The sequence below is a fragment of the Triticum aestivum genome, chromosome 2D (genome assembly GCF_018294505.1).
Source record: "Triticum aestivum cultivar Chinese Spring chromosome 2D, IWGSC CS RefSeq v2.1, whole genome shotgun sequence".
NCBI lineage: Eukaryota > Viridiplantae > Streptophyta > Magnoliopsida > Poales > Poaceae > Triticum > Triticum aestivum.
Genome location: NC_057799.1, coordinates 84326174 through 84351869, shown reverse-complemented (window position 1 = coordinate 84351869; position 25696 = coordinate 84326174). Strand labels below are relative to the sequence as shown.

Genomic DNA, 25696 nt, shown 5'->3' with positions numbered 1-25696 from the left:
ACTCCATGAAGAAAAGCATTGGATACGTCCAACTGATGTACCGGCTAGTGGCGAGAGGCGGCAAGATGCAAGACCGTATGAATCGTGGCAGGTTTAACAACGGGACTAAAAGTCTCACCGAAGTCTATGCCAGCACGCTGTGTGAATCCTCGAACAACCCAACGTGCTTTATAGCGATCCAGGGAGCCATTGTTGAGGAACGTAGCAATAATTCAAAATTTTCCTACGTGTCACCAAGATCAATTTAGGAGATGCTAGCAACGAGAGAGAGGGAGTGCATCTTCATACCCTTGAAGATCGCTAAGCGGAAGCGTTACAAGAACGCGGTTGATGGAGTCGTACTCACGGCGATTCAAATCACGGAAGATCCGATCTAGCGCCGAACGGACGGCGCCTCCGCGTTCAACACACGTACAGCCCGGGGACGTCTCCTCCTTCTTGATCCAGCAAGGAGAGAGGAGAAGTTGAGGGAGAACTCCAGCAGCACGACGGCGTGGTGGCAATGGAGCTCGTGGTTCTCCGACAGAGCTTCGCTAAGCACTACGTAGGAGGAGGAGGAGGAGGAGGTGTATGAGGAGGGAGGGCTGCGCTAGGAAAGAGGTGCGGCTGCCCTCCCACCCCTCCACTATATATAGGGGCAAGGGGAGAGGGGGAGGCGCCCTAGGGATTCCCCTAGGGGGCGGCGGCCAAGCAGATTGGATCTTCCTAGGGAAAATCCTAGGGAGACTTGCCCCCCAAGCCAAGCAGGTGGAGGCTTGCCTCCCAAGCCAGGTGGAGGCGCCCCACCTCCCCAAGTAACTTGGCAAAGGGTGTGGGGGGCGCACCACCCCTTAGTGGGCTGGTTTGCCCCTTCCCCTTTGGCCCATGAGGCCCTCCAACACTTGCTGGGGCTCCCAAAACACCTTTCGGTCATGCTGGCCATAGCCTGGTACCCCCGGAACACTTCCGGACTCCAATACCCTTCGTCCAATATATCGATCTTCACCGCCGGACCATTCCGGAACTCCTCGTGATGTCCGGGATCTCATCCGGGACTCCGAACAACCTTCGGTAACCACATACTATTTCCCATAACAACTCTAGCGTCACCGAACCTTAAGTGTGTAGACCCTACGGGTTCGGGAACCATGCAGACATGACCGAGACACCTCTCCGGCCAATAACCAATAGCGGGATCTGGATACCCATATTGGCTCCCACATGTTCCACGATGATCTCATCGGATGAACCACGATGTCGGGGATTCAATCAATCCCGTATACAATTCCCTTTGTCTATCGGCATGTTGCTTGCCCGAGATTCGATCGTCGGTATCCCAATACCTCGTTCAATCTTGTTACCGGCAAGTCTCTTTACTCGTTTCGTAACGCATGATCCCGTGGCTAACTCCTTAGTCACATTGAGCTCATTATGATGATGCATTACCGAGTGGGCCCAGAGATACCTCTCCGTCATACGGAGTGACAAATCCCAGTCTCGATTCGTGCCAACCCAACAGACACTTTCGGAGATACCTGTAGTGCACCTTTATAGCCACCCAGTTACGTTGTGACGTTTGGTACACCCAAAGCATTCCTACGGTATCCGGGAGTTGCACAATCTCATGGTCTAAGGAAACGATACTTGACATTAGAAAAGCTCTTAGCAAACGAACTACACGATCTTGTGCTATGCTTAGGATTGGGTCTTGTCCATCACATCATTCTCCTAATGATGTGATCCCGTTATCAATGACATCCAATGTCCATGGTCAGGAAACCATAACCATCTATTGATCAACGAGCTAGTCAACTAGAGGCTTACTAAGGACATGTTGTGGTCTATGTATTCACACATGTATTACGGTTTCTAGTTAATACAATTATAGCATGAACAATAGACAATTATCATGAACAAGGAAATACAATAATAACCATTTTATTGTTGCCTCTAGGGCATATTTCCAACAGTCTCCCACTTGCACTAGAGTCAATAATCTAGTTCACATCACCATGTGATTAACACTCAAAGTTCACATCGCCATGTGACTAATACCCAAGAGTTTACTAGAGTCAATAATCTAGTTCACATCACCATGTGATTAACACTCAATGAGTTCTAGGGTTTGATCATATTATGCTTACGAGAGAGGTTTTAGTCAACAGGTCTGCAACATTCAGATCCGTGTGTGCTTTACAAATCTCTATGTCATCTTGTAGATGCAGCTACCACGCGCTACTTGGAGCTATTCCAAATAACTGCTCTACTATACGAATCCGGTTTACTACTCAGAGTTATCCGGATTAGTGTCAAAGTTTGCATCGACGTAACCCTTTACGACAAACTCCTTTTCCACCTCCATAATCGAGAAAATTCCTTAGTCCACTAGATACTAAGGATAAGTTCGACCGCTGTCATGTGATCCATTCCTGGATCACTATTGTACCCCTTGACTAACTCATGGCAAGGCACACTTCAGGTGCGGTACACAGCATAGCATACTGTAGAGCCTACGTCTAAAGCGTAGGCGACGACCTTCGTCCTTTCTCTCTCTTCTGCCGTGGTCAGGTCTTGAGTCTTACTCAATACTCACACCTAGTAACACAGCCAAGAACTCCTTCTTTGTTGATCTATTTTGAACTCCTTCAAAATCTTGTCACGGTATGTATTCATTTGAAAGTACTATTAAGCGTTTTTTATCTATCCTTATAGATCTTGATGCTCAATGTTCAAGTAGCTTAATCCAGGTTTTCCATTGAAAAACACTTTTCAAATAAACATGTATGCTTTCCAGAAATTCTACATCATTTCTGATCAACAATATGTTAACAACATATACTCATCAAAAATTCTATAGTGCTCCCACTCACTTCTTTGGAAATACAAATTTCTCATAAACTTTGTAAAAACCCAAAATCTTTGATCATCTCATCAAAGCGTACATTCCAACTCCGAGATGCTTACTCCAGTCCTTAGAAGGATTCCTGGAGCTTTGCATACTTGTTAGCATCTTTCAGGATTGACAAAACCTTCTGGTTGTATCACATACAACCTTTCCTCAAGAAAATCGTCGAGGAAACAATGTTTTTTTACATCCTATCTGCAAGATTTCATAAATAATGCAGTAACTGCTAATATAATTCCAACAGACTCTTAGCATCGCTACGAGTGAGAAAATCTCATCGTAGTCAACTCCTTGAACTTGCCGGAAAACATCTTAACGACAAGTCGAGCTTTCTTAATGGTGACACTTACCATCATTGTCTGTCTTCCTTTTAAAATCCATCTGCACCCAACAGCCTTACGACCATCAAGTAGTTCTTCCAAAGTCTACAATTTGTTTTTATACATGGATCCTCTCTCAGATTTTATGGCCTCAAGCCATTCGTCGGAATCCGGGCCCATCTTCGCTTCTCCATAGCTCGTAGGTTCATTGTTGTCTAGCAACATGACTTCCAAGACAGGATTACGTACCACTTTGAAGTAGCATGCATCCTTGTCGTCCTACGAGGTTTGGTAGTGACTTGATCCGAAGTTTCATGATCACTATCATAAGCTTCCACTTCAATTGGTGTAGGTGCCACAGGAACAACTTCCTATGCCCTGCTACACACTAGTTGAAGTCATGGTTCAATAACCTCATCAAGTCTCCACCATCCTCCCACTCAATTCTTTCGAGAGAAACTTTTCCTCGAGAAAGGACCCGTTTCTAGAAACAATCACTTTTGCTTCCAGATCTGAAATAGGAGGTGTACCCAACTGTTTTGGGTATTCTATGAAGATGCATTTATCCGCTTTGGGTTCGAGCTTATCAGTCTGAAACTTTTCCACATAAGCAGCCCCAAACTTTTAAGAAATGACAGCTTAGGTTTCTCTAAACCATAGTTCATACGGTGTCGTCTCAACGGAATTGCGCGGTGCCCTATTTAAAGTGAATGCGGTTGTCTCTAATGCCTAACCCATAAACGATAGTGGTAATTCGATAAGAGACATCATGGTATGCACCATATCCAATAGGGTGCAGTTATGATGTTCGGATACACCATCACACTATGGTGTTCCAGGCGATATTAGTCGTGAAACAATTTCCACAATGTCTTAATTGTGTGCCAAACGCCTAACTCAGATATTCATCTCTATGATCACATCATAGACATTTATCCCCTTGTCACGACGATCTTCAACTTCACTCTGAAATTACTTGAACCTTTCAATAATTCAGACTTGTGTTTCATCAAGTAAATATACTCAGCATCTACTCAAATCATCTGTGAAGCAAGAACATAACGATATCCACTGCATGCCTCAGCACTCATTGGACTGCACACATCAAAATGTATTACTTCCAATAAGTTGCTTTCTTGTTCCATCTTACTGAAAACGAGGCCTTTCAGTCATCTTGCCCATGTGGTATGATTTGCATGTCTCAAGTGATTCAAAATCAAGTGAGTCCAAACGATCCATCTGTATGGACTTTCTTCATGCATATATACTAATAGACATGGTTCGCATGTCTCAATCTTTTCAAAAACGAGTGAGTCCAAAGATCCATCAACATGGAGCTTCTTCATGCGTTTTATAGCAATATGACTCAAGTGGCAGTGCCACAAGTATGTGGTACTATCATTACTATCTTATATCTTTTGGCATGAACATGTGTATCACTACGATCGAGATTCAATAAACCATTCATTTTAGGTGCAAGACCATTGAGGTATTATTCAAATAGACAGAGTAACCATTATTCTCCTTAAATGAATAACCGTATTGCGATAAACATAATCCAATCATGTCTATGCTCAACGCAAACACCAAATAACAATTATTTAGGTTTAACACCAATCTCGATGGTAGAGGGAGCATGCGATGCTTGATCACATCAACCTTGGAAACACTTCCAACACATATCGTCATCTCACCTTTAGCTAGTCTCCGTTTATTCCGTAGCCTTTTATTTCGAGTTACCAACACTTAGCAACCGAACCGGTATCTAATACCCTGGTGCTACTAGGAGTACTAGTAAAGTACACATTAATATAATGTATATCCAATATACTTCTGTCGACCTTGCCTACCTTCTCATCTACCAAGTATCTAGGGTAGTTCTGTTTCAGTGACCGTTCCCCTCATTACAGAAGCACTTAGTCTCGGGTTTGGGTTCAACCTTGGGTTTCTTCACTAGAGCAGCAACTGATTTGCCGTTTCATGAAGTATCCCTTCTTTCCCTTGCCCTTCTTGAAACTAGTGGTTTTACTAACCATCAACAATTGATGCTCCTACTTGATTTCTACTTTCGTGGTGTCAAACATCACGAATAGCTCAAGGATCATCATATCTATCCCTGATTTGTTATAGTTCATCACGAAGCTCTAGTAGCTTGGTGGCAGTGACTTTGGAGAACCATCACTATCTCATCTGGAAGATTAACTCCCACTCGATTCAAGCGATTGTAGTACTCAGACAATCTGAGCACATGATCAACAGTTGAGCTTTTCTCCCTTAGTTTGCAGGCTTAAGAAACTTGTCAGGGGTCTCATACCTCTTGACGTGGGCACGAGCCTAAAATCCCAATTTCAGCTCTTGGAACATCTCATATGTTCCGCGACGCTTCAAAATGTCTTCGGTGCCTCAATTCTAAACCATTCAACATTACGCACTGAACTATCACGTAGTCATCAAAACGTGTATGTCAGATGTTCGCAACATCCACAAACGACGCTTGAGGTTCAGCACACCAAGCGGTGCATTAAGGACATAAGACTTCTGTGCAGCAATGAGGACAATCCTCAGTTTACGGACCCAGTCCGCATAATTGCTACTATCAACTTTCAACTAAATTTTCTCTAGGAACATATCTTAAACAGTAGAACTAAAGCGTAAGCTACGACATAATTTGCAAAGACCTTTTGACTATGTTCATGATAATTAAGTTCATCTAATTATTTAATGAACTCCCACTCAGATAGACATCCCTCTAGTCATCTAAGTGATACATGATCCGAGTCAACTAGGCCGTGTCCGATCATCACGTGAGATGGACTAGTCATCATCGGTGAACATCTCCATGTTGATCGTATCTACTATACGACTCATGTTCGACCTTTCGGTCTCTTGTGTTCCGAGGCCATGTCTGTACATGCTAGGCTCGTCAAGTCAACCTAAGTGTTTCGCATGTGTAAATCTGGCTTACACCCGTTGTATGCGAACGTTAGAATCTATCACACCCGATCATCACGTGGTGCTTCGAAACAACGAACCTTCGCAACGGTGCACAGTTAGGGGGAACACGTCTCTTGAAATTTTAGTGAGGGATCATCTTATTTATGCTACCGTCGTTCTAAGCAAATAAGATGTAAACATAACAAACATCACATGCAAATCATAAAGTGACATGATATGGCCAATATCATCTTGCGCCTTTGATCTCCATCTTCGAGGCCCGGCATGATCACCTTCGTCACCGGCATGACACCATGATCTCCATCATCATGATCTCCATCATCGTGTCTTCATGAAGTTGTCTCGCCAACTATTACTTCTACTACTATGGCTAACGGTTAGCAATAAAGTAAAGTAATTACATGGCATTTACATTGACACGCAGGTCATACAATAAATTAAGACAACTCCTATGGCTCCTGCCGGTTGTCATACTCATCGACATGCAAGTCGTGATTCCTATTACAAGAACATGATCAATCTCATACATCACATATATAATTCATCACATCCTTTTGGCCATATCACATCACATAGCATACCCTGCAAAAACAAGTTAGACATCCTCTAATTGTTGTTGCATGTTTTACGTGGCTGCTATGGGTTTCTAGCAAGAACGTTTCTTACCTACACAAAAGCCACAACGGTGATATGCCAATTGCTATTTACCCTTCATAAGGACCCTCTTCATCGAATCCGATCCGACTAAAGTGGGAGAGACAGACACCCGCTAGCCACCTTATGCATCAAGTGCATGTCAGTCGGTGGAACCTGTCTCACGTAAGTGTACGTGTAAGGTCGGTCCGGGCCGCTTCATCCCAGATAAGACTAGTAACGGTAAGAAAATTGAACAAATCATCGCCCACAACTACTTTGTGTTCTACTCATGCATAGAATATACGCATAGACCTAGCTCTGATACCACTTTTGAGGAACGTAGCAATAATTCAAAATTTTCCTACGTGTCACCAAGATCAATCTAGGAGATGCTAGCAACGAGAGAGAGGGAGTGCATCTTCATACCCTTGAAGATCTCTAAGCGGAAGCGTTACAAGAACGCGGTTGATGGAGTCGTACTCGCGGCGATTCAAATCGCGGAAGATCCGATCTAGCGCCGAACGGATGGCGCCTCCGCGTTCAACACACGTACAGCCCGGGGACGTCTCCTTCTTCTTGATCCAGCAAGGAGAGAGGAGAAGTTGAGGGAGAACTCCAGCAGCACGACGGCGTGGTAGCAATGGAGCTCGTGGTTCTCCGGCAGAGCTTCGCTAAGCACTACGGAGGAGGAGGAGGTGTATGAGGAGGGAGGGCTGCGCCAGAGAAGAGGTGCGGCTTCCCTCCCACCCCTCCACTATATATAGGGGCAAGGGGAGAGGGGGAGGCGCCCTAGGGTTTCCCTAGGGGGCGGCGGCCAAGCAGATTGGATCTCCCTAGGGAAAATCCTAGGGAGACTTGCCCCCCAAGCCAAGCAGGTGGAGGCGCCCCACCTCCCCAAGTAACGTGGGAAAGGGTGTGGGGGGCGCACCACCCCTTAGTGGCCTGGTTTGCCCCTTCCCCTTTGGCCCATGAGGCCCTCCAACACTTGCCGGGGCTCCCGAAACACCTTTCGGTCATGCTGGCCATAGCCTGGTACCCCCGGAACACTTCCGGACTCCAATACCCTTCGTCCAATATATCGATCTTCATCGCCGGACCATTCCGGAACTCCTCGTGATTTCCGGGATCTCATTCGGGACTCCGAACAACCTTCGGTAACCACATACTATTTCCCATAATAACTCTAGCGTCACCGAACCTTAAGTGTGTAGACGCTACAGGTTAGGGAACCATGCAGACATGACCGAGACACCTCTCCGGCCAATAACCAATAGCGGGATCTGGATACCCATATTGGCTCCCACATGTTCCACGATGATCTCATCGGATGAACCACGATGTCGGGGATTCAATCAATCCCGTATACAATTCCCTTTGTCTATCGGCATGTTGCTTGCCCGAGATTCGATCGTCGGTATCCCAATACCTCGTTCAATCTTGTTACCGGCAAGTCTCTTTACTCGTTCTGTAACGCATGATCCCGTGGCTAACTCCTTAGTCACATTGAGCTCATTATGATGATGCATTACCGAGTGGGCCCAGAGATACCTCTCCGTCATACGGAGTGACAAATCCCAGTCTCGATTCGTGCCAACCCAACAGACACTTTCGGAGATACCTGTAGTGCACCTTTATAGCCACCCAGTTACGTTGTGACGTTTGGTACACCCAAAGCATTCCTACGGTATCCGGGAGTTGCACAATCTCATGGTCTAAGGAAACGATACTTGACATTAGAAAAGCTCTTAGCAAACGAACTACACGATCTTGTGCTATGCTTAGGATTGGGTCTTGTCCATCACATCATTCTCCTAATGATGTGATCCCGTTATCAATGACATCCAATGTCCATGGTCAGGAAACCATAACCATCTATTGATCAACGAGCTAGTCAACTAGAGGCTTACTAGGGACATGTTGTGGTCTATGTATTCACACATGTATTACGGTTTGGACACGGCGGCCGGTGGTGAAGAAGCGGCGAGCTCGACGGCAGGGCCGGAGGAAGCCGCGGAGGACGACGACGAGTTGGGCACAGCTGCCGGAGAGTCGTGGAAGACAGCAGGCGCGACATCGGGCTGGCTGCCGTGGCAGCCGAACTGGGCGAGGCTGGAGCTGCACCCGAAGAAGTGGCTGCCGTGGCACCAGAATTCGCCGCCATGGCAGCCGAACTGGTACCCACGGTAGAGGAGCTGGACGTCCCAGCAGGCGAGGCAGCAGGCATAGTGGCCGCCGATGGGGATGCAGGGGCGGCCACAACTGGACTCCCAGCGACCCATGGAGCGGGCGGCGGGTCACGCCGGCGAGGGGCCGGTGGTGCGCGGAACACCACAGCATCGGGTTGAGAGATCGAAGCTGGTGATGACGGCAACTCCTGCAGCATGGTCCTGAAAGGAAAAACGCTCTCGTCGAAAACAACATGGCGTGATGTTAGCACACGGCGACTGACCGGAGCATAGCAGTGGTATCCACGGTGATCAGGAGGGTAACCAAAGAAAACACAAGCGAGAGATCGAGGTGAGAGTTTATGGGGAGTAGTGGAAGTGGTGTTTGGGTAACATAGACAGCCAAAGACTCGAAGATGAGAGTAGCCAGGTGGTGAACCAAACAGAAGTTGGTGAGGATGAAGATTGTTTCGTGGCCGACAAGGTCGAAAATTAAGAAGATAGGTGACGGTGTTGAGTGCTTCAGCCCAAAACCTAGGAGGCATGTGAGCATGAAATAATAGAGTGCGGACACTATCGTTCAAGGTGCGAAGTATGCGTTCAGCACGGCCGTTTTGTTGTGAGGTGTAAGGACATGTGAGGCGGAGATGGATGCCGTGTTGTGCAAAAAAGTTGCGTGAAGCATGATTATCGAACTCACGACCATTGTCGGTTTGACAAGCTATGATATAGCGTTGAAATTGGGTGGCAACAAAAGCATGAAAATGAGAGATAGTAGAAAACACGTCCAATTTGCGGCGCAAAGGAGAAGTCCAAACGTAGTGAGAATAATCATCAAGCAAAACAAGATAATATTGAAAACCCAAAACACTTGTTATAGGAGACGTTCAAACGTCGCAATGAACAAGAGCAAAAGGAAAACTAGCTTGACTATCTGATTGTTTGAAAGGTAGTCGAACGTGCTTCCCCAATCTACAAGCATGACACGTTGTAGGGGGTGATTTATTACAAGTAAAATCAAAAGAAGATATAGTCCTAGAGAGAGCATCATGTCCTGGATGGCCAAGGCGTTGGTGCCAAAGGTCGGTGGTGCTGGCAAGGAGAGCTTGAGGTCCGGCGACGTGAGGATAGAGGTCGTCGTTGCTATCACATCGGAGAATCACTGCGCGGGTACGACGATCCTTGACAGAAAAACCAAGATCATCAAATTCAACGTTAACTGGATTGGTACGAGTTAAAAGACGAACATAGATGAGGTTTTTAATAAGATTAGGAGTAACTACGACATCACGTAATGAAAGTGGAAAAGAGGAGGTGGGGAGAGAGGTGGTGCCAATGTGAGTGATGGGGAGGGAATCTCCGTTGCCGAAGATGACAGAGGAAAAGTTAGAGGAGGGGAAGGAAGAAGAGAGGATACCGGGATCGCTAGTCATATGGGCAGTCGCGCCTGTGTCAAAAAACCAGTTGGAGCCGCTTCCGCCGGCACCGCCCTGCTGCACAGAGAGGTTGTTGAGGGCGGCATGAAGCTGCGTCTGATCCCATGCAGGGGGCTGGAGCGGCAGGGACGGTGGGGGGAAACCTTGTAGACCGAAGGAGTACCGTAGCCTTGCTGCCCGAGATGAGCAGTGTACCGAAAATATAAAATAGAACAGCTGCACCCCGGCCCTCTCTATCTAGCCATCCATTCTGCGCATCGCGATTCGTGCAAACACATTTCTCTTTTTTGTTTCTCTCACATAAAACATATTTTGAAGTTCAAACCTTTGCAGCGTAGCAAAGTTTTCTATCTAGAATCTAGGATAAATCTTTTAGATTTTTTTGTCAAATACAAATATACAAAAAATGATTTTTTTTAATCTAAACAATCATTTTTTGTATATTTATGTTTGATTAAAAAATCATTTTTTTTATATTTATATTTGACAAAAAATTCTGAAAGATTTATCCTAGATTCTAGATGGAAAGCTTTGCCACGCTGCAAAGGTTTGAACTTCAAGACATCTTTTATGTGAGAGAAACAAAAAAGAGAAATTTTCATATGGAAAGTTAGTTGTGTTGCACAGATCTTAAAGCAATATTGGACAGCCAGGATACCAGGGCCGGGGTGCAGCTGTTCTAAAAATCCACGTCCAGCAGTGTACGCCTGCGGGGTGGAGACACCAGGGCGCGGGCCAAGGAGACCGGCGCCGGGCGCACGCCAGTTCGGCGGCCAGGCCTGGAACATGCCGGACAGCGGGTAGCTGCCGACGGGCCAGAAGGGTGCAGCCGGATCCCGTCCAGGAGCAGCGCCAGTAGCAGCGCCGAGCCCCTGCTGAGGCTGCTGCTGCTTCTTGCGGCCTTTGCCGCGGCCGCGCCCGCCCGATGCAGGAGCAGCAGACGTTGGAGAAGGCACGGGGGCCGCGAGGCCGGTGAAGCCGGCGGCGCGGAGAACCGGTTGGTGACGAGGGCCGTCGCCCGGATTTGCTGAGCATGGAGGGCAAGCCGGCGTTCTTCCTGCAAAATAGCGCCGCGTGCACGGGCGAAGGTTAGACCAGCAGGGTTGATGGTGAGGGCGGCGATGCAGTGGCCGAACTCGCCGTTCAGCCCGTTGATGAAGGTGGTCAGCATGTCCTGGTCATTGACCGGAGTGCCGACGTCGCGAAGCGTGTCGGACAGACACTTGAGGTGGCTCGCGAAGGCGGTGACGGAGAGATCGCCCTGGACGAGGTTGAGGAAGTCACGCTTGGCGAAGATGGAGCGTTGAAGACGATTATCGCGGAAGAGCTCGGTGATGACGGTCCAAGCGTTGGCGGCGGTGTCGGAGGGCTGGATGATGATCTCGAGAATGTCCTTGGAGACGGTGGTGTACAACCAGGAGACTATGCATTGGTCGATTTGAGTCCACTCGACGTCGCCGAGAGCCATGAGAGGGTCGACGGAGCCATCGATGTGATCAAGGAGACCAAGCTTGCGAAAAGTAAGGTTGAAGAAGGTCTGCCATATGCAAAAATTGGACTCCTCGAAGTCAAGGATAACGGTGACATGGTTTCGGATGTTGATAAGCTGGACTGCGGTGGCACTTGGAGCAGCGGGGTTGACAGAGCTAGCGGCAAAGGGGTTGGAGGGATTGGACTCGGAGGTGTTGGGGGTGGAGACGAAGTCCCCGAACTCGCTGAAGTCCATGGCGGCAGCTGGGAGGGATGCGGCTATGGGCAGGGTTCAGCGGTGTCTAGGGCAGGGAAGCAGCGGAAGCAAGGCACGAGACCTAGAGAAAAACTGATACCATGTAGACTAGTAGGTTCAGGAGAATATTGATCGCATGTATTAGAGCCCAAAAGGCACGTATATGTAGAGCTACAAAACCAGCCTATGCTTGTCCTCCAAGATCTAATCCAAGTTGAAAAGGAAAGGATAGATGGGGAGGTTCAGATAGGAAGGAAAAAGATTACATGAAGAATATATCCCTAATACATGCTACGTATTCTTACAATCTTTACGAAGGGAGTACTAGATATCAGACTATCTAATGGGTTCAGTGCTAAATAATGACGATGGCGACCATCTTTTTGCAGTGGGGTTGAGCTTCAGTTGCTGTGGACAAAGTGGGCGATGGCCACGATGCACAGGATGAAAAAGTTTGTAAGCCACGAGAAGGGTCTGCTCCCTGTTCATTCGCACAGCAAGAACCTGCATTCTCCATGTTGCAAAACAAATCTTTAGTCGGCCAAAGAACGATATAGATGGATGGAGAAAAGGTGGATGATGAACTACCAGAGTTCGCACTTGTAAAAATGCCACCCAAGCTTTGAAAGGTGGCAGAAACAAACCAGACGACGTAGCCTGCGAAGAGGAGCCACCTAGTTGGCGATGACGTAAGAGGTAGGTGTTGTAGAGTGTAGACATGGATGAAGATGAACACATGCTTCTCAACTACGGTGAGCCTATGAAACACGCTGCCATCATAGACCGCCTTGCCTTTTTCTTTCCACTATTCCAACAAGGTGACCCCCTCACGCTGCCACCCAGGGCGACGCCAGGGGGATCTAATTCCTCGCGCCGCCAGCCTTCCCGCAAGGCAGATCGCTACCGCCGCTGCCGCCGGCACTGGCCACGGTGGTGGCGGCGCCCGACGCCTAAAGGGCTAGGGCAGGAGGGAAGCGACGGATCTCCCATCAGGCGGCTGGGGCGCCTCGTGCGGGGTCTTCGCGCGGCAGCCACCGCGACGTCCTGGCTGTGCGGCGGCAGCCGGCGAACCCAGGGCTGGCGAGGTCCTCCGGTGGGATTCTCCGCTATGCGATGGGCGGCGGCGGTGGCCGTGGATCTGGCGTCCCGGCCAGATCCGTCGTGGTTCGGCTATGGCCGGCAGGCGGCACGTGATGGGGCCGGGGTGGGGCGGCCGGAGGTCCTCAACCGGCTTTCCGACGGCACCATACGTCTTCATGGCGAGGTTCTGCTCGGTACTAGCCAGCCGCGAGATCGGGACGACGTGGCTTCCGGTAAAAATCGCGCCTGACTGCGGTCTTGGCGAACGATGGCGGCGTCTCATACATCATTATCTTCTTGAGGCATCATCGTTGCAGGTCACGTCAACCTGATCGGGAAGTTCCGGGGGAAACCCTAGATCTGGGTCTATCGGATCGGACGATAACGGCGCCTTCGGTGTCGTTCTCCCTCCTGGGGGCATCGTTTTGGAGCAAGTGCTGGTTGGAGGGGACAAGAGGAGGAGCGGTGATTTATCTTGCCCATTGATGACGGTAGATCTCGGCAGCGTGGCGCAGTGGAGACTCAGCACCCGATGCGCGAAGATGGACTCGCACGGGAGGGTGACGCTGTCTGGCGTCGTGGTGGCGTCCGCGGCAGCTAGAACGGGCAAGGTAGATGCAGCAGTACAGCTCTGAAGAAGGATTGGTGGCAGGTGGCTGCGGCGGCCTCATACCCGGCAGACGTCCTGGTTGAGGAGCACGCCGGACTGATGGGTACCTATACCCGGCAAGCGTCCTGGTTGGGACCTCAGGTCTTAGATGTTAGGTTTGACTGCGAGGTCTGTTTGGTATTAGGCCCAGACTATCAGCGCCCCTTCATCAACTGGATAGGAGTAGCGACAGATGTTGCTTAGACGGTGGCTTTAGTCTTACTATTATATGACTTCGTAAGGTCTTGTATTAATAATTAATAAAATGGTTGTATGCATCATTCAGATGCAGAGGCTGGGGGTCTTCTTTCTTTTAAAAAAAACTACGATGAGCCTATGAGGGCTAGGGAAGATGAGTTGGGCAGCCGAGACAAGCAAGCAAAACATTTTAAAGAACTGAAGGAGCGTGCTGCAAGTAGCCGTTGAGACAGACACACACTTAATGCGTTCTAACTGATAAACACTCAATGCATTCTGATCCAGCGCTGCCTTGCGGGCCATGCGCTGCATGTGTTAGCTGCAAATACGCGGCTATACCGGTTGCATACGAGGTGGGGAAGTCATTATACAGCCGGAAGGTATTAAAGGCGGGCAGCATGCGGTGTGGATACCGACCGCGCGTGGTGGTGGTGGCATGTCTACTCATGATTATTCGACGAAGAGAGTAATTACATTGAAATCTGCCGTGCCTGTCACGGCTGATTCCTTCGCGACTCCATGCCGAGTTGAAATACCTGACAGTGATTTCCCATTTGGGACAAGTACGAGCGATACACATGTCGCTAACAGAAAAATCTTCACCACTAGATCCAAGAGAGAGTTCCTTAGCACTTTCCTTATTACTACTCTCTAGTCTAGAAGAAAATAAAACTAGGTGATCTTTCGTCAAAGGTCAATCGGCGCGTATGGTGCTACCGTTTTGGTAACTCGCGCGATTGCACTATATCAGTGGATGCTGCCCGGCCGCGTAGAACTGTGTCTCGGTTTCACCGTACGTTGCATAATAAGCAATGGCCAACAGCACCGGCGGTGGCAGCGGAGAGCACCACGTCTGGATACCAGCTCACGGCGTCGGCCAAGCAGGCAAGGCCGCCGCTGCGCCGGAGATGTGGCTGAATCGCTTCGTTCGCTCTGTCACGCTAATCGAGAGGGTTGGCAACGCCTTGGGCACGCTGGCCTTCACGTGGGCCACCGTCGTCCTGCTCGGAGGCTACTCCAAGGACCTCGGATCCTATGTTGATTTTTGGTATGCGACAATGATAGTATTCCTCGAAGCTACAAGGTATGACAAAGCAATTTTGTAACTTGTGATAGTATTCCTCTTTGTCGTTGTTGGTGAAGGGGTCGTCGGATTCCGCATATGCGGATCGTTTTACCTTTAGCAACCTGTTTGATAACCACCCTGGCAGGCGGAAGTTTCCACAAGGATGTTTGTGGAAGGATTAGGCATGGAAAGTAAAGTTGTACTCCCATTTCTTTGTTTGTTATATGATAAAAATTAGCATGGGATAAAACTCTGCTCACAAATTAATTGGATACCCCTCGAAAGAAATGGATGGGAATTGGCTTCCTCAACTCTCATTCCCCTTCCCACTTAAACTCCCATTCCCTCTAATCAAACAGTGGACTTTTAATCTCCTCACCCTCAACTCCCATTCCCTATCTCTAATTCCCTCGGAGGTTCTAGGCCCCTAGTAGCTTAGGTTTTTGGGTCATTCGACGTCTTGGCTTCGGCGGCCGCGATGCTGAATAAAGAAGCTCCGGATTCTTCTCCGATGAGGTGATCGTCTCTATGATCGGTGATGGATCTGGGAACCAGCTTGTTCAAGTAGGGAAGTCGTGGCGGCGACATCTTTGTGGTGGACTTGTGTCCTCGGGCTCTGTCGTTGCGACGGCGTCTGCTCCAACGTCGTCGGGGAGATTGGGAGCTGGTTAGGAGCGGATGCAGATTGTCGCCTGCATCGACGACATCTGAAAGACGAAACGTATGCTGGGTTCGTGGTTGATGGATGGCGGATATGGTTTTCTCCTTGGCGTCTTAGTTGTGGTGGGGTGCCAGATCTAGAGTTTGACGGCGTGTTCGGGGTGTTCCCTGGTCTTATTCGTTCAACAGCAATGGCTTCACTTTTGGTGAGACACCTTCGAGGTCCGCAAAGCTGCATATCATCGATGGAGCCGCGTCGAGCTTGGGTGGGAGGTGATCCATCCTTTTTTTTTTCCTTCGGTGGCTGTTGTGGTGGTGCCGAAGGTTGGGCATTGGTGTCAAGCTCAAAGACGTTCTGCTGTCTTTTCAGTTTGTCATGTCGGCCTTTACGTAACTTATACTTTGATCTTTATGATATGAATGAGACACGTATTACCATGTCAAAAAAAACGCTCCGCAGATTTGTACATACGTGCATTTCTAAATAAATTCTCCAAGTCCAAGTTAATACAATAAAAATATCAGAGTAAATAGTATAAAACTTCCACAATTAAGGTTAGGGTTCACAGAAACTACTATATTGTGTTTCACAAAACACTACAACCTCAGGGTAGTACAGTTCAAAAAACTACTCCTACCACCTGTTACTGGCCTGTTTGGCCGAAATTAAACGCAGTTATGATCACGATGGCCGACCCATTAGGGCTGATGTGACATAAAAGTCAAGTCCATTAGGTTAATCGTCAAGATGGACGTTATGATGTTGAGGCCCAAATGTCAGTCTCAATAAAAAAATCCCTCTCCCGATAGATACATCGCCACTGCACTCCATGTGCTGCGCGCACCCTCGCATGGGCCGCCGCTGTATCATGGCATGACTCCATGGCATCGTGGTGCTCTTCCCTGTAGCCAGGCTCTCGTACATGTCGTGCCTCGGAGACCCGCCCACCCGGTTGGTCGCGTTCCTCCAGGGCGCTCGCCAACGCCCTGCTCATAGTCGCATAGGCTGGAGCCGCGGCCTTTGTGGGACAACTAGTGAATCTGTAATCGTTTAGGGCAGACATAAAATATATCACTTTAACCCAATTATCGCAGTAACTATTTTAAAAGAAACTAGCTAGATGACCGTGCGTTGCACGGAACATCAAGATGCATTTGTATGAGTAGTTTATCTTGTGAGAGAAAAGGATGAACGAGGGAAGGCCATATTTGCGAACGTGGAGAGGGGGGTGGGTATATTTTTGCAAAATTGCCATAGTTTTCTTCCTATCCGTTAGATATAAATCCGACGGCCTATATTGCAGGATGGCACGCACACCATCATCACCAACTCTGTTTTCTACTCCCTCCGTTCCTAAATATTTGTCTTTTTAGAGATCTCAACAAGTGACTACATATGGAGCAAAATGATTGAATTTGCACTCTAAAATATGTCTACATACACATCCGTATGTGGTAGTCCATTTGAAATCTGAAAAAGACAAATATTTAGGAACGGATGGAGTATAAGAGTAGACATGGAGATATATCTCCAGCATGGTCTACAACAAAAATGTGCTGGACTGGTTAGCGCCGGATGCTCGCAACGCGATGACATGAGTTCGAATTCTGTTTTTAACTTTAGATGTTTATATTATATATTACTTATTTAATATATACTTCTTTCGCTACTGTTACTGACAGTGGAACCCACATAGTACTTAGAATACAAGATTAAGGATGGACTTGTTTCTTTTTAACTTTCTATACGAAGCTATAGCCACCCTGCAAGTCACGTGTACACTGTACATGCAATTAACTTTTTATAGAGGGACAATCATACACGCAATTAACTAAAATGGATTGGATGTCACTCTATTATTTCCAGCATAAGAGCATCTCCAACAGCAACCGGCAAATTTCCTCCCGCTTCCTTCCGCGGAGGACGACATCAAACGTCAGCGGCATACATTTTCACAACTCTAACCAACCAGATGAAAATCGTGCAAACACGGACTGATTTCATATAAGCATGAAGGATTTCATATAAAAAAGCCGGATCTTCATATAAACATGATGGATTTCATCACATTTACATGAACTAAGCGGTGCCAATCCGGCTCTCTTGGTATAATTAATACTCCCTCCGTCCGGAAATACTTGTCCTAGAAATGGATGTATCTAGACTTATTTTAGTTATAGATACATACAATTTATCCATTCTTAGAACAAAAATTTCCCGCCAGCTGGAGAGGGAGTACATAATCTAAATGGCCGCCCGCGGATCCCTTTGTCTTCCTCATGTCTGGCAGACACTTTGCGGGGTCGACGAAGGTCCTCGAAAGAGACGAAGAAGCAAAGAAACCACATGAATGCGCAGTCGTCGCCTCGGCGGTGGCCTTCATGGGACCCAAGTGGCGGCGGCCTCCCGTGTTCTACTTCTCCTCGATGATGGCGGCAGACACGGAGAAGCTGGCCACCGACTCGTCGCTCTCCACGCACCCGGCTTCTGTCTCTGCCTGCATGGCAATGCCGCAGGCACGGGAGGCGCGGCACCGCAAACACTGGTGGCGCGGTACGATGCGGCAGCGACGACGCCTGTACCGGTGTGCTCACCGCCGTGCCGGCGTGGAGCAACTCGCCACTCCTCATCGAGCTGAACTGGAGCGGCGAGTTGCTGAACCACGCGCCTGCTTGGGGCGGCAACTGGCTCCGTCGGGCCAAGCGAGGTTGGTGAAGCACCGAGCGGCCTCGCCCGTATCTGGAGGGCTCGGCGGGCCACCCAGCCGGGTAATATGCCTGAGAACGGCTCCTCGGAAGCCATCAGAAGAGTGGAGAAAATGGTGAAGGAGGAGATGGGGGAGCGGCGGAGGGGTGCGATTCTTGCCCGCTGTCTGTCTGGCCTCGTGTAAATAAAGGGCGGACGGTAGGATCTTGGCCGGCGTCTGGCCTCATTTAAACTGAGGGCGGACGGGAGGAGCTCGGCCGGTGTTGCGTTTAATTCCGGCCCGCTCATGAACGGACGTGTGGCCGGAGTAGGTTTCTCGGTTTGCATGCGGGTTTAACGGAGGGGTTTGATGGAGGCGAGGAGGCGTGTTCAGCCGGGTGTGCAACGGGCATCGCGGTACTATTCGATTTGACAGCGGGCGACGCAGTTCCCGATACAGCTTTAATGCAGACGAGGGAGGGAGTAGCGGTTCCCGAAATGTTGAACGGCCAATGCATCCTCCTTCAATTAATGCATGAGGGAAGTAATGGGAGGAGGACCGGGAAAAGAGGCTGCACGATGTGAATGCAACGCAGTTTGCCCTCATATAAAGGCGCCCCTCCATTCCAATGCATCTACCAGATCGTACACACCTAAGCATTTGCCTAAGCACCTACACTAAGCGCAAAAGAGCTCACTCTAGACCCATGGCGGTGATGCGCGCGAGCGGCCAGCGGTTGTGCCAGATGGTCCACGACGTCGGCCTGCGGCATGGCGCTGAGGATCGTCTCCAGACGGTGTTGGAGACCGGCTGGTGGATGGCCGCCGTCGACGCCAACTACGACTCTCAGTTGGACCAGATGATCGTTGCCACCACCAACAAGTTCACCGTCCTCAAGAAGCTCGCGGACGACATCGCCGTACTCCTCCAGCCCGCGCGCCCGGGCTCCTCATTGCCTAGCGCCCAATTAACGGTGCATAATACAGTCAATACCCTCAATAGGGTAGTGAACGTGACCGGGAAGTTCCAGATTAGAGGTCACAGTGGTGATTTAACCAGGTTCAGGCCTCCGATGAGGAGTAATACCCTACGTCCTGCTTTGAGTTTGTATTCATGGTGGGTGTACCTCGTGCGAGGGATTACAATGGGGGATAAGTGTTGCTACCGAGAGTAAAGGTCTACAGAAGTATGTGGGAGTGAGAGCCTCGTAGCCCCCTCCTTATATGCACAACAACGACTAAGGTCTATAGGAGGTAGATCCAATCTTGGTTGCCGCCATCTTGACTTGGGGCCAAGATGGTCCCTAGATATCTATCTGATGCTCCAGGCTCCGTCCTGTTGCTAGCTCCTTGATGGGCCTCCTAGGCCCCGTGGCAGGCCTACTGCCAGGCTCCTCGTGGAGTAGCCACCCCTTGTGTATTCCACTGTCGGCATCGTTTAAGAAGAATGATAAGTGTGACCAAAATACAGTATAGTTTCATGCCTCGCAGGTCGAGCATGAAAGCCATTTTCTTATACGACAACTTACGGAGAGTTACATGGAGCAAAAGAACCTGCATATGATGTTCTTTGACTTGGAGAAGGCTTACGATACGATACCGCAGTATGTCATGTGTTGGGCCTTAGAGAAATGGGAAGTATATTAGCCTCATAAGGACATGTACGATAATGTTGTGACAAGTGTTTGAATAAGTGATGACGACACCGACGACCTCCCCCGATTGGACTGTGTCAAGGGTCAGCTTTGAGCCCTCAGCTTTTTTTCTTTGGTGATGGAATTATGTCATAAAGGATGTAAAAGGAGATATCCATTGGCGAATGCTCTTTATGAATGATGTGGTGCTAGTCAATGATAGTCGGATGAAAGGTTAATAAAAAGTTAGAGCCATGGAGATAAACTTTGAAATCAAACGATTCTAAGCTTAGTAGAACTAAGATTGAATACATGAGGTGTGAATTTAGTACATCTAGGCATGATGAGGAGGTTAGCCTTGACGAGCAGGTGGTACCTCAGAATGACACATTTCGATATTTAAGATCAATGCTGCAGAAGGATGATGATATGGATGAAAATGTGAGCCATCGAATCAAAACCCAGATGGACAAAGTGATGCCAAGCTTCTCGAACAAGAGAGTGCCGCAAAAGGTAGAAGTCGTGTTCTATAGGGTGAAGATTCGACCCTCATTATTGAGTGTTGGTTAGCTAAAAGACGACATGAGTAAAGTTGGTTGACTAAAAGACGACATGTGTAGAGTTAGACGTAATAGAGTTGGTGTAGCCCTAATTGAAGAGAAGTCTATCCGACATCAACGGCTAAAGCGTGTTGATAACCTCAAAAAAGGCCAATATAGACCAAACTTGACATGAGAAGGCCATAAAGGAGGGATAAGAGTATCATCAAAAAACGACGAGTTGATTCCAAGATCACATAGGTTTCCGTAAACGGAAAGAGCTGGGGAGCTGGGAAGGCGGCCAACCGGGAGCTGCCCCCACCCAGCGGAGACGCCGAAACAGATATAGTACGGTCGCATTGTACAGAAAACTACAACCACGTAACATACCATGGTGCTATCAGAACGCCGAACCACTAGACTAGACAAGGAGCAACACAGTAAAGTGAAGAAACGCGGGGTGGATGCGGGTGACTCAAATCAGCCATGTGTAACAGATTAGCACACTTCTAAATCACCTCCATCGTCTACGTCATCTCAGTCTTCATCTCCGTCCTCTTCGACATCGTCCTCACTGATCTCGGAGTCATCCCCACTCGTCTCAGAGTCATCTCCATCCCCTTCAAGATCCTCACTCATCTCAGAGGCATCATCATCTCCATCTTCAAGTTCCTCCAGACCTGCACGAAGAAACGATGATCCATGATTGGGATAGCAAACATTTGTGTTATGAAATTCCTTTAGCCAGCAGACCCAATAAATGAGAAAACATTCCCCACTGAACGCATTGGAATAAACCAGTTTAGTAGATCTCCTACATACCCATCTCATGCAATTCGGGACACCACCTGAATAAATTGAAACAAGATAGCATCCATTAGGTTCGAGTCAATTGCAAGAAACCACCACATTTGCGGCTAGGTTTACAGGAAACCACCAACTCGTTAATCCGTCGCAAAAAACACCGGAAAATTTGTTAAGTCGTTGCAAAAAGCACTGATCGGGTGATTTAGCCCATTTGATCACTTTCTGACAAGTAGGACAGGATAGTAAGAAGCTGACTTGGCAAACAGTTGACACAAACACCCCTGGAATCCAAAACAAAAAGCAATCAACACCCCCCTATGGACAACTACCAGGGAGCTCCTCCATGCCGCGCACCCTCTCTTCATCCCCTTCTTGTTGCTGCTCGCCGCAGTTCGTCGCCTCCCGCCCGACCTGCAGCGCCTCCGCCCCTGCCTCCCTTGCAGCCCCATCGGACGACCACCTCTGCCACTTGCCTCAAGACGGCCGCCGTCCTACACGACCACAGCCCGGTTTGCTAACCACCATGGTCGCCTGCGCCGGTGACCCGGCCTGCAGCCTCCCATGGCGCCCCTCGCTGCAGGTCAACGACAAGCTCACGGGGCGTGTTGCTTCTCGTCCTTGCCCAGGAGCGACGACGTCCGCGCCATGGACTGGCCGCAGAGGTCGGGGCAGTCGAGGCCACTCGGATCCTGGCGGCGCACGCAATCGTAGGGTAGGAGAAGGGCACGGCGGCTCAGGGCGTCCGGTTCATCGCGCATGAGGAGGAACTGCTGCGGTAAAAAGCTCGCTGGCAGAGGGACGGCACCTCACCGGAGGTCAGGGGCGCGAGCTCTGCCGGAGGTCCTGGCCGGCATCGTGGACGACGCATGGCGTGGAGGAGGAGAAAAGGCGTGGCTGGCGGTGGGCTTCCGGCCGCGGCGACAGGAGCCGGCGGGGGCGGCGCGGTCGGTTGTAGCCTCCTCCCAATCGGATCCAGAGAAGGGGATCGAGAGCAGGAGGGCTTGATTGCTTTCTATTTTTGGATCCAGGGGTGTGTATGTAATTATTTTGCCAACTCAGCTCCTTACAAATTGGCCCTACCTGGTAAAAAGTGATTAACTGGGCCAAATCATCCGATCAGTGCTTTTTGCAACGAGTTAACAGATTTTCCGGTGTTTTTTGCAACGGATTAGCGAGTTGGTGGTTTCCTGCAAACCTAGCCGCAAATGTGGTGGTTTCTTGCAATTGACTCATTAGGTTCTGAAACAAAAAAGACTTCTATAATGCAACAAGCGGATGTTTCTAGAGTAAAGCAACATATACTGCAACAACAATCTATACACATGAGTGAAGAACAAGTTCACCTGTCTGTGGCAGCAATCACTTCTTCATGGAAATCCTCCACTGAGTCATATTGATTCAGGAAATAAACCCCCGTGGCACCCAACACATCAGTTCCTTCAGATTAATCAAAGATATAATTAGTGTTGGTGAAATTTAAAATCCCAGCAACATAATGATAAATTAACTAATGAAATGCAGTTGAAGTATCATATTTTCAGCAAGCAAGTTGGGCATCACAGAATCCTGATATGTGCTAGGTTTTTTTTCCAAAGGACCACATAATAACATCATCTACAAGACATATCAACATAAAAAGACAAAGATCTAATCAAGCTGGACAACGATCTCATAAATAAGATGTCATATGAAGCTGGACAACAATCTTAGAAATAAGATGATGTCTGTACATGAAGTTCCAAACTGTGTTCCAGATTGAACTGACTTTTCCACATTGTGCTGTCTTTATTGATTCACTCTGCATGTATTAGTTGAATAGACAGCGAGACACTCCTTTCGGTTTCATGAATGAGGATAAATGTAAAGGATTAAAATAGTTTTGTGGTAGCAGGATATAGAAGATTTATTAATAGATTTTGATGGTTGAATGTAAAGAAAATACATGTGGGATCTGGGACAGTGCGTGTGTGGCTTAACAAACTGTCGCTTGCAAAATGCTGGCACGAGAAGCTTGCTGCACATGTTTGCATGGAACTCTGATGAATGAAGCTATGCCTTTGGATTGCACTATATAAGTCCAAGTTTTGTTGTCTGAGTCTCCCTGTTTGGAGAATTAAGGGAAGGGGATCAGAGGGGCAAAAAAGATGAGGGGTCGCAGCGGAAGGCCAGGAATATAGAGGTAACAGAGGAAAAAAAGTTTTCACTCCAGCAGCTCGCCACAGCTGACAGGCCACCAAGAATTTCAGTCCAAGCTTACATGAAGAACAATGACTGCTTCGGGTAAGAGAACAGAGGCGTGTGGATGAGGGATGTGCGAGAAAAGTGGTGGACGGTTACTTTAAAACGTCTCATTAAGTAAATTGGATTGTTACACAAGCCAAGCTGTACCAGCATCATATAGTGAATTTCAAGCATAATGGACTGATGTAAACAAGAAATGATTTCAAACTGTGTCAGAACAGCCTAAAAACAACATATACAAGACAGGCCACCACCAAGTATGGTGCATTCTGTGTTGGAGAAGAACCTTACTCTGAACCATCTATCTATGTATCTATCTATCTAGAATAATGGCCATCCGTGTCAGCACAGGCTTATGGACAAACAAAGAGCACCACAACAGTAAGGAAACATGAACTGCAACCTTAAATATTGAAATAAAAAAAACAAAGTTATATAACCCTGCATTAAATTAAAGGGTGTGAGACGATGCGCTATGTGCTCAATAAAATTATTAACACTTGCACAGAATTAATCATGCTAATGTTATATACACGCAAATCTGCAAATCACTTAAGAGAGAGTGAGAACAAGATGGGTACCAGGCACGTGATGATATTCGGTGAGCTCCGGTGGAAACTGCCAAGCATGGACCAGGCGGGAGGAGAGGTCCGGCATCCCCAAATCTTCAAACTTCTCATACTGCACCACACTACTGTTCTGCAGGTTGACAGAGAAGATGTGCTTGTCCAGGAAGAAGTAGACCTCGTGTGCCTTCATCGGGTTGACAAGCGCCACAGTGGGGATCACATCCCGGTGCAGCGGCGTCCTTTTGTAGGTCTCATGGTTCCAGATCCCAGCCAACCTCACTTCGTGCGTCGGCTTCCATTGCGCCTCTGACGGATTGTTGGAGGACAGCGTCCACATGCTGACCACCGGTTCGTGTCTGGGGCCATGGATCTGCACGTACCGCAGGCTGCCTTCGCTCACCTTTAAGCAGCGGTGTATGTCACCGTTGATTGTGGACGGTGCAAAGGGCAGCTCGTGTTGTACATGCGGGAACTTGATTTGGTAAAGCACCGGTTTATCGTCGAAGGGGTCGCAGGCAAGTATACAGTAGGAGAAGTCGAACCACCAGAGCAAACCTTCATGAGTGAGAACGCCATCACCGCGCCACTGTTGTTTATCCAAGATTTTCGAGCAGTCGGGCTCCTTCTCGACCCACGAGTACAAGTCGACCGTGCAGAAGAGCGTGAAGAAGACATCTTCTTCGAAAAAGCACGGGGTGAGATCGGCCACCATGAGAAGCCTGCGGTTGTGATTGCGGATGAGGCCAACGCAGTGGCGGCAGTTGAAGCCGCCGTCGTGGGGGAAGATGCCCATCGTCCTGCGGAAAAACGGATCGCAGATGTAGAAGGTGAGCCCGAACGAGGTGTAACCGCATAGCAGAAGGTGGCCGCTGCGGTCGGCAGCCGCGATGTAGGGGTACTCGACTATTCCGGCGGGGCTGGCGACGCTACTCTCGACGAATAGGCGGGAAGGTAGCGGAACCTTGTTGAAGAAGAACGTCGCGTTGGGGAATTTCTGGGGCTTCATCACATCTTCCGACACATCCGGAACAGCGTACATGATGTACCACTGCTCCTGCGCCGCCGGGGCCATTGCTGGGTGGGGATGGGGTGGGAGGAATTGGATCGATTAGGGTTCCCTGAGATGTGGGATGGGAGGAATTGGATCGATTAGGGTTCCCTGAGATGTGTGCGGGGATGTGGTCGATGGACAGGGATCCAGTGACATGCCCATAGCATGTCACGCCGTAACATGGCCCTTGGATCTGGAATGGACAGCCAAGATTGATCAGTGTAGCAACAAAACACTGTGGATGTGGTCCTGTAGACGAAACACTGTAGATATTGTACTGTGGATGTACTGTAGACTGGGTACTGTTCAAGTTTCACAATTATTGTTGACCCCCTCCCATGAACAGTATGGTGCCTTGCCCCCCTCTCCCAGAGAGGAGGGGGTCAACAATAAT

At 48.7% G+C, this 25696-nt stretch overlaps 1 protein-coding gene across 3 annotated transcripts; it reads right to left on the bottom strand.

Annotated features, from left to right (window-relative positions):
• Positions 1–20852: 20852 nt before the first annotated feature.
• Positions 20853–25459, bottom strand: LOC123051798 (uncharacterized). 3 transcript variants are annotated; one of them, XM_044474777.1, is made up of 5 exons: positions 25151–25433; positions 24264–25048; positions 22785–22878; positions 21457–21482; positions 20853–21314 (listed from the first exon to the last, which is right to left on the bottom strand). In XM_044474777.1, exons 1-5 carry the CDS (start codon positions 25321–25323, stop codon positions 21172–21174), a joined length of 1221 nt encoding a protein of 406 aa, XP_044330712.1. In that variant the 5' UTR covers positions 25324–25433; the 3' UTR covers positions 20853–21171. The 3 variants fall into 3 exon arrangements, with proteins under 3 accessions (XP_044330712.1, XP_044330711.1, XP_044330713.1); XM_044474776.1 differs by having other exon boundaries at positions 24264–25432; XM_044474778.1 differs by lacking the exon at positions 21457–21482 and having other exon boundaries at positions 21118–21314; positions 24264–25459.
• Positions 25460–25696: the final 237 nt, after the last annotated feature.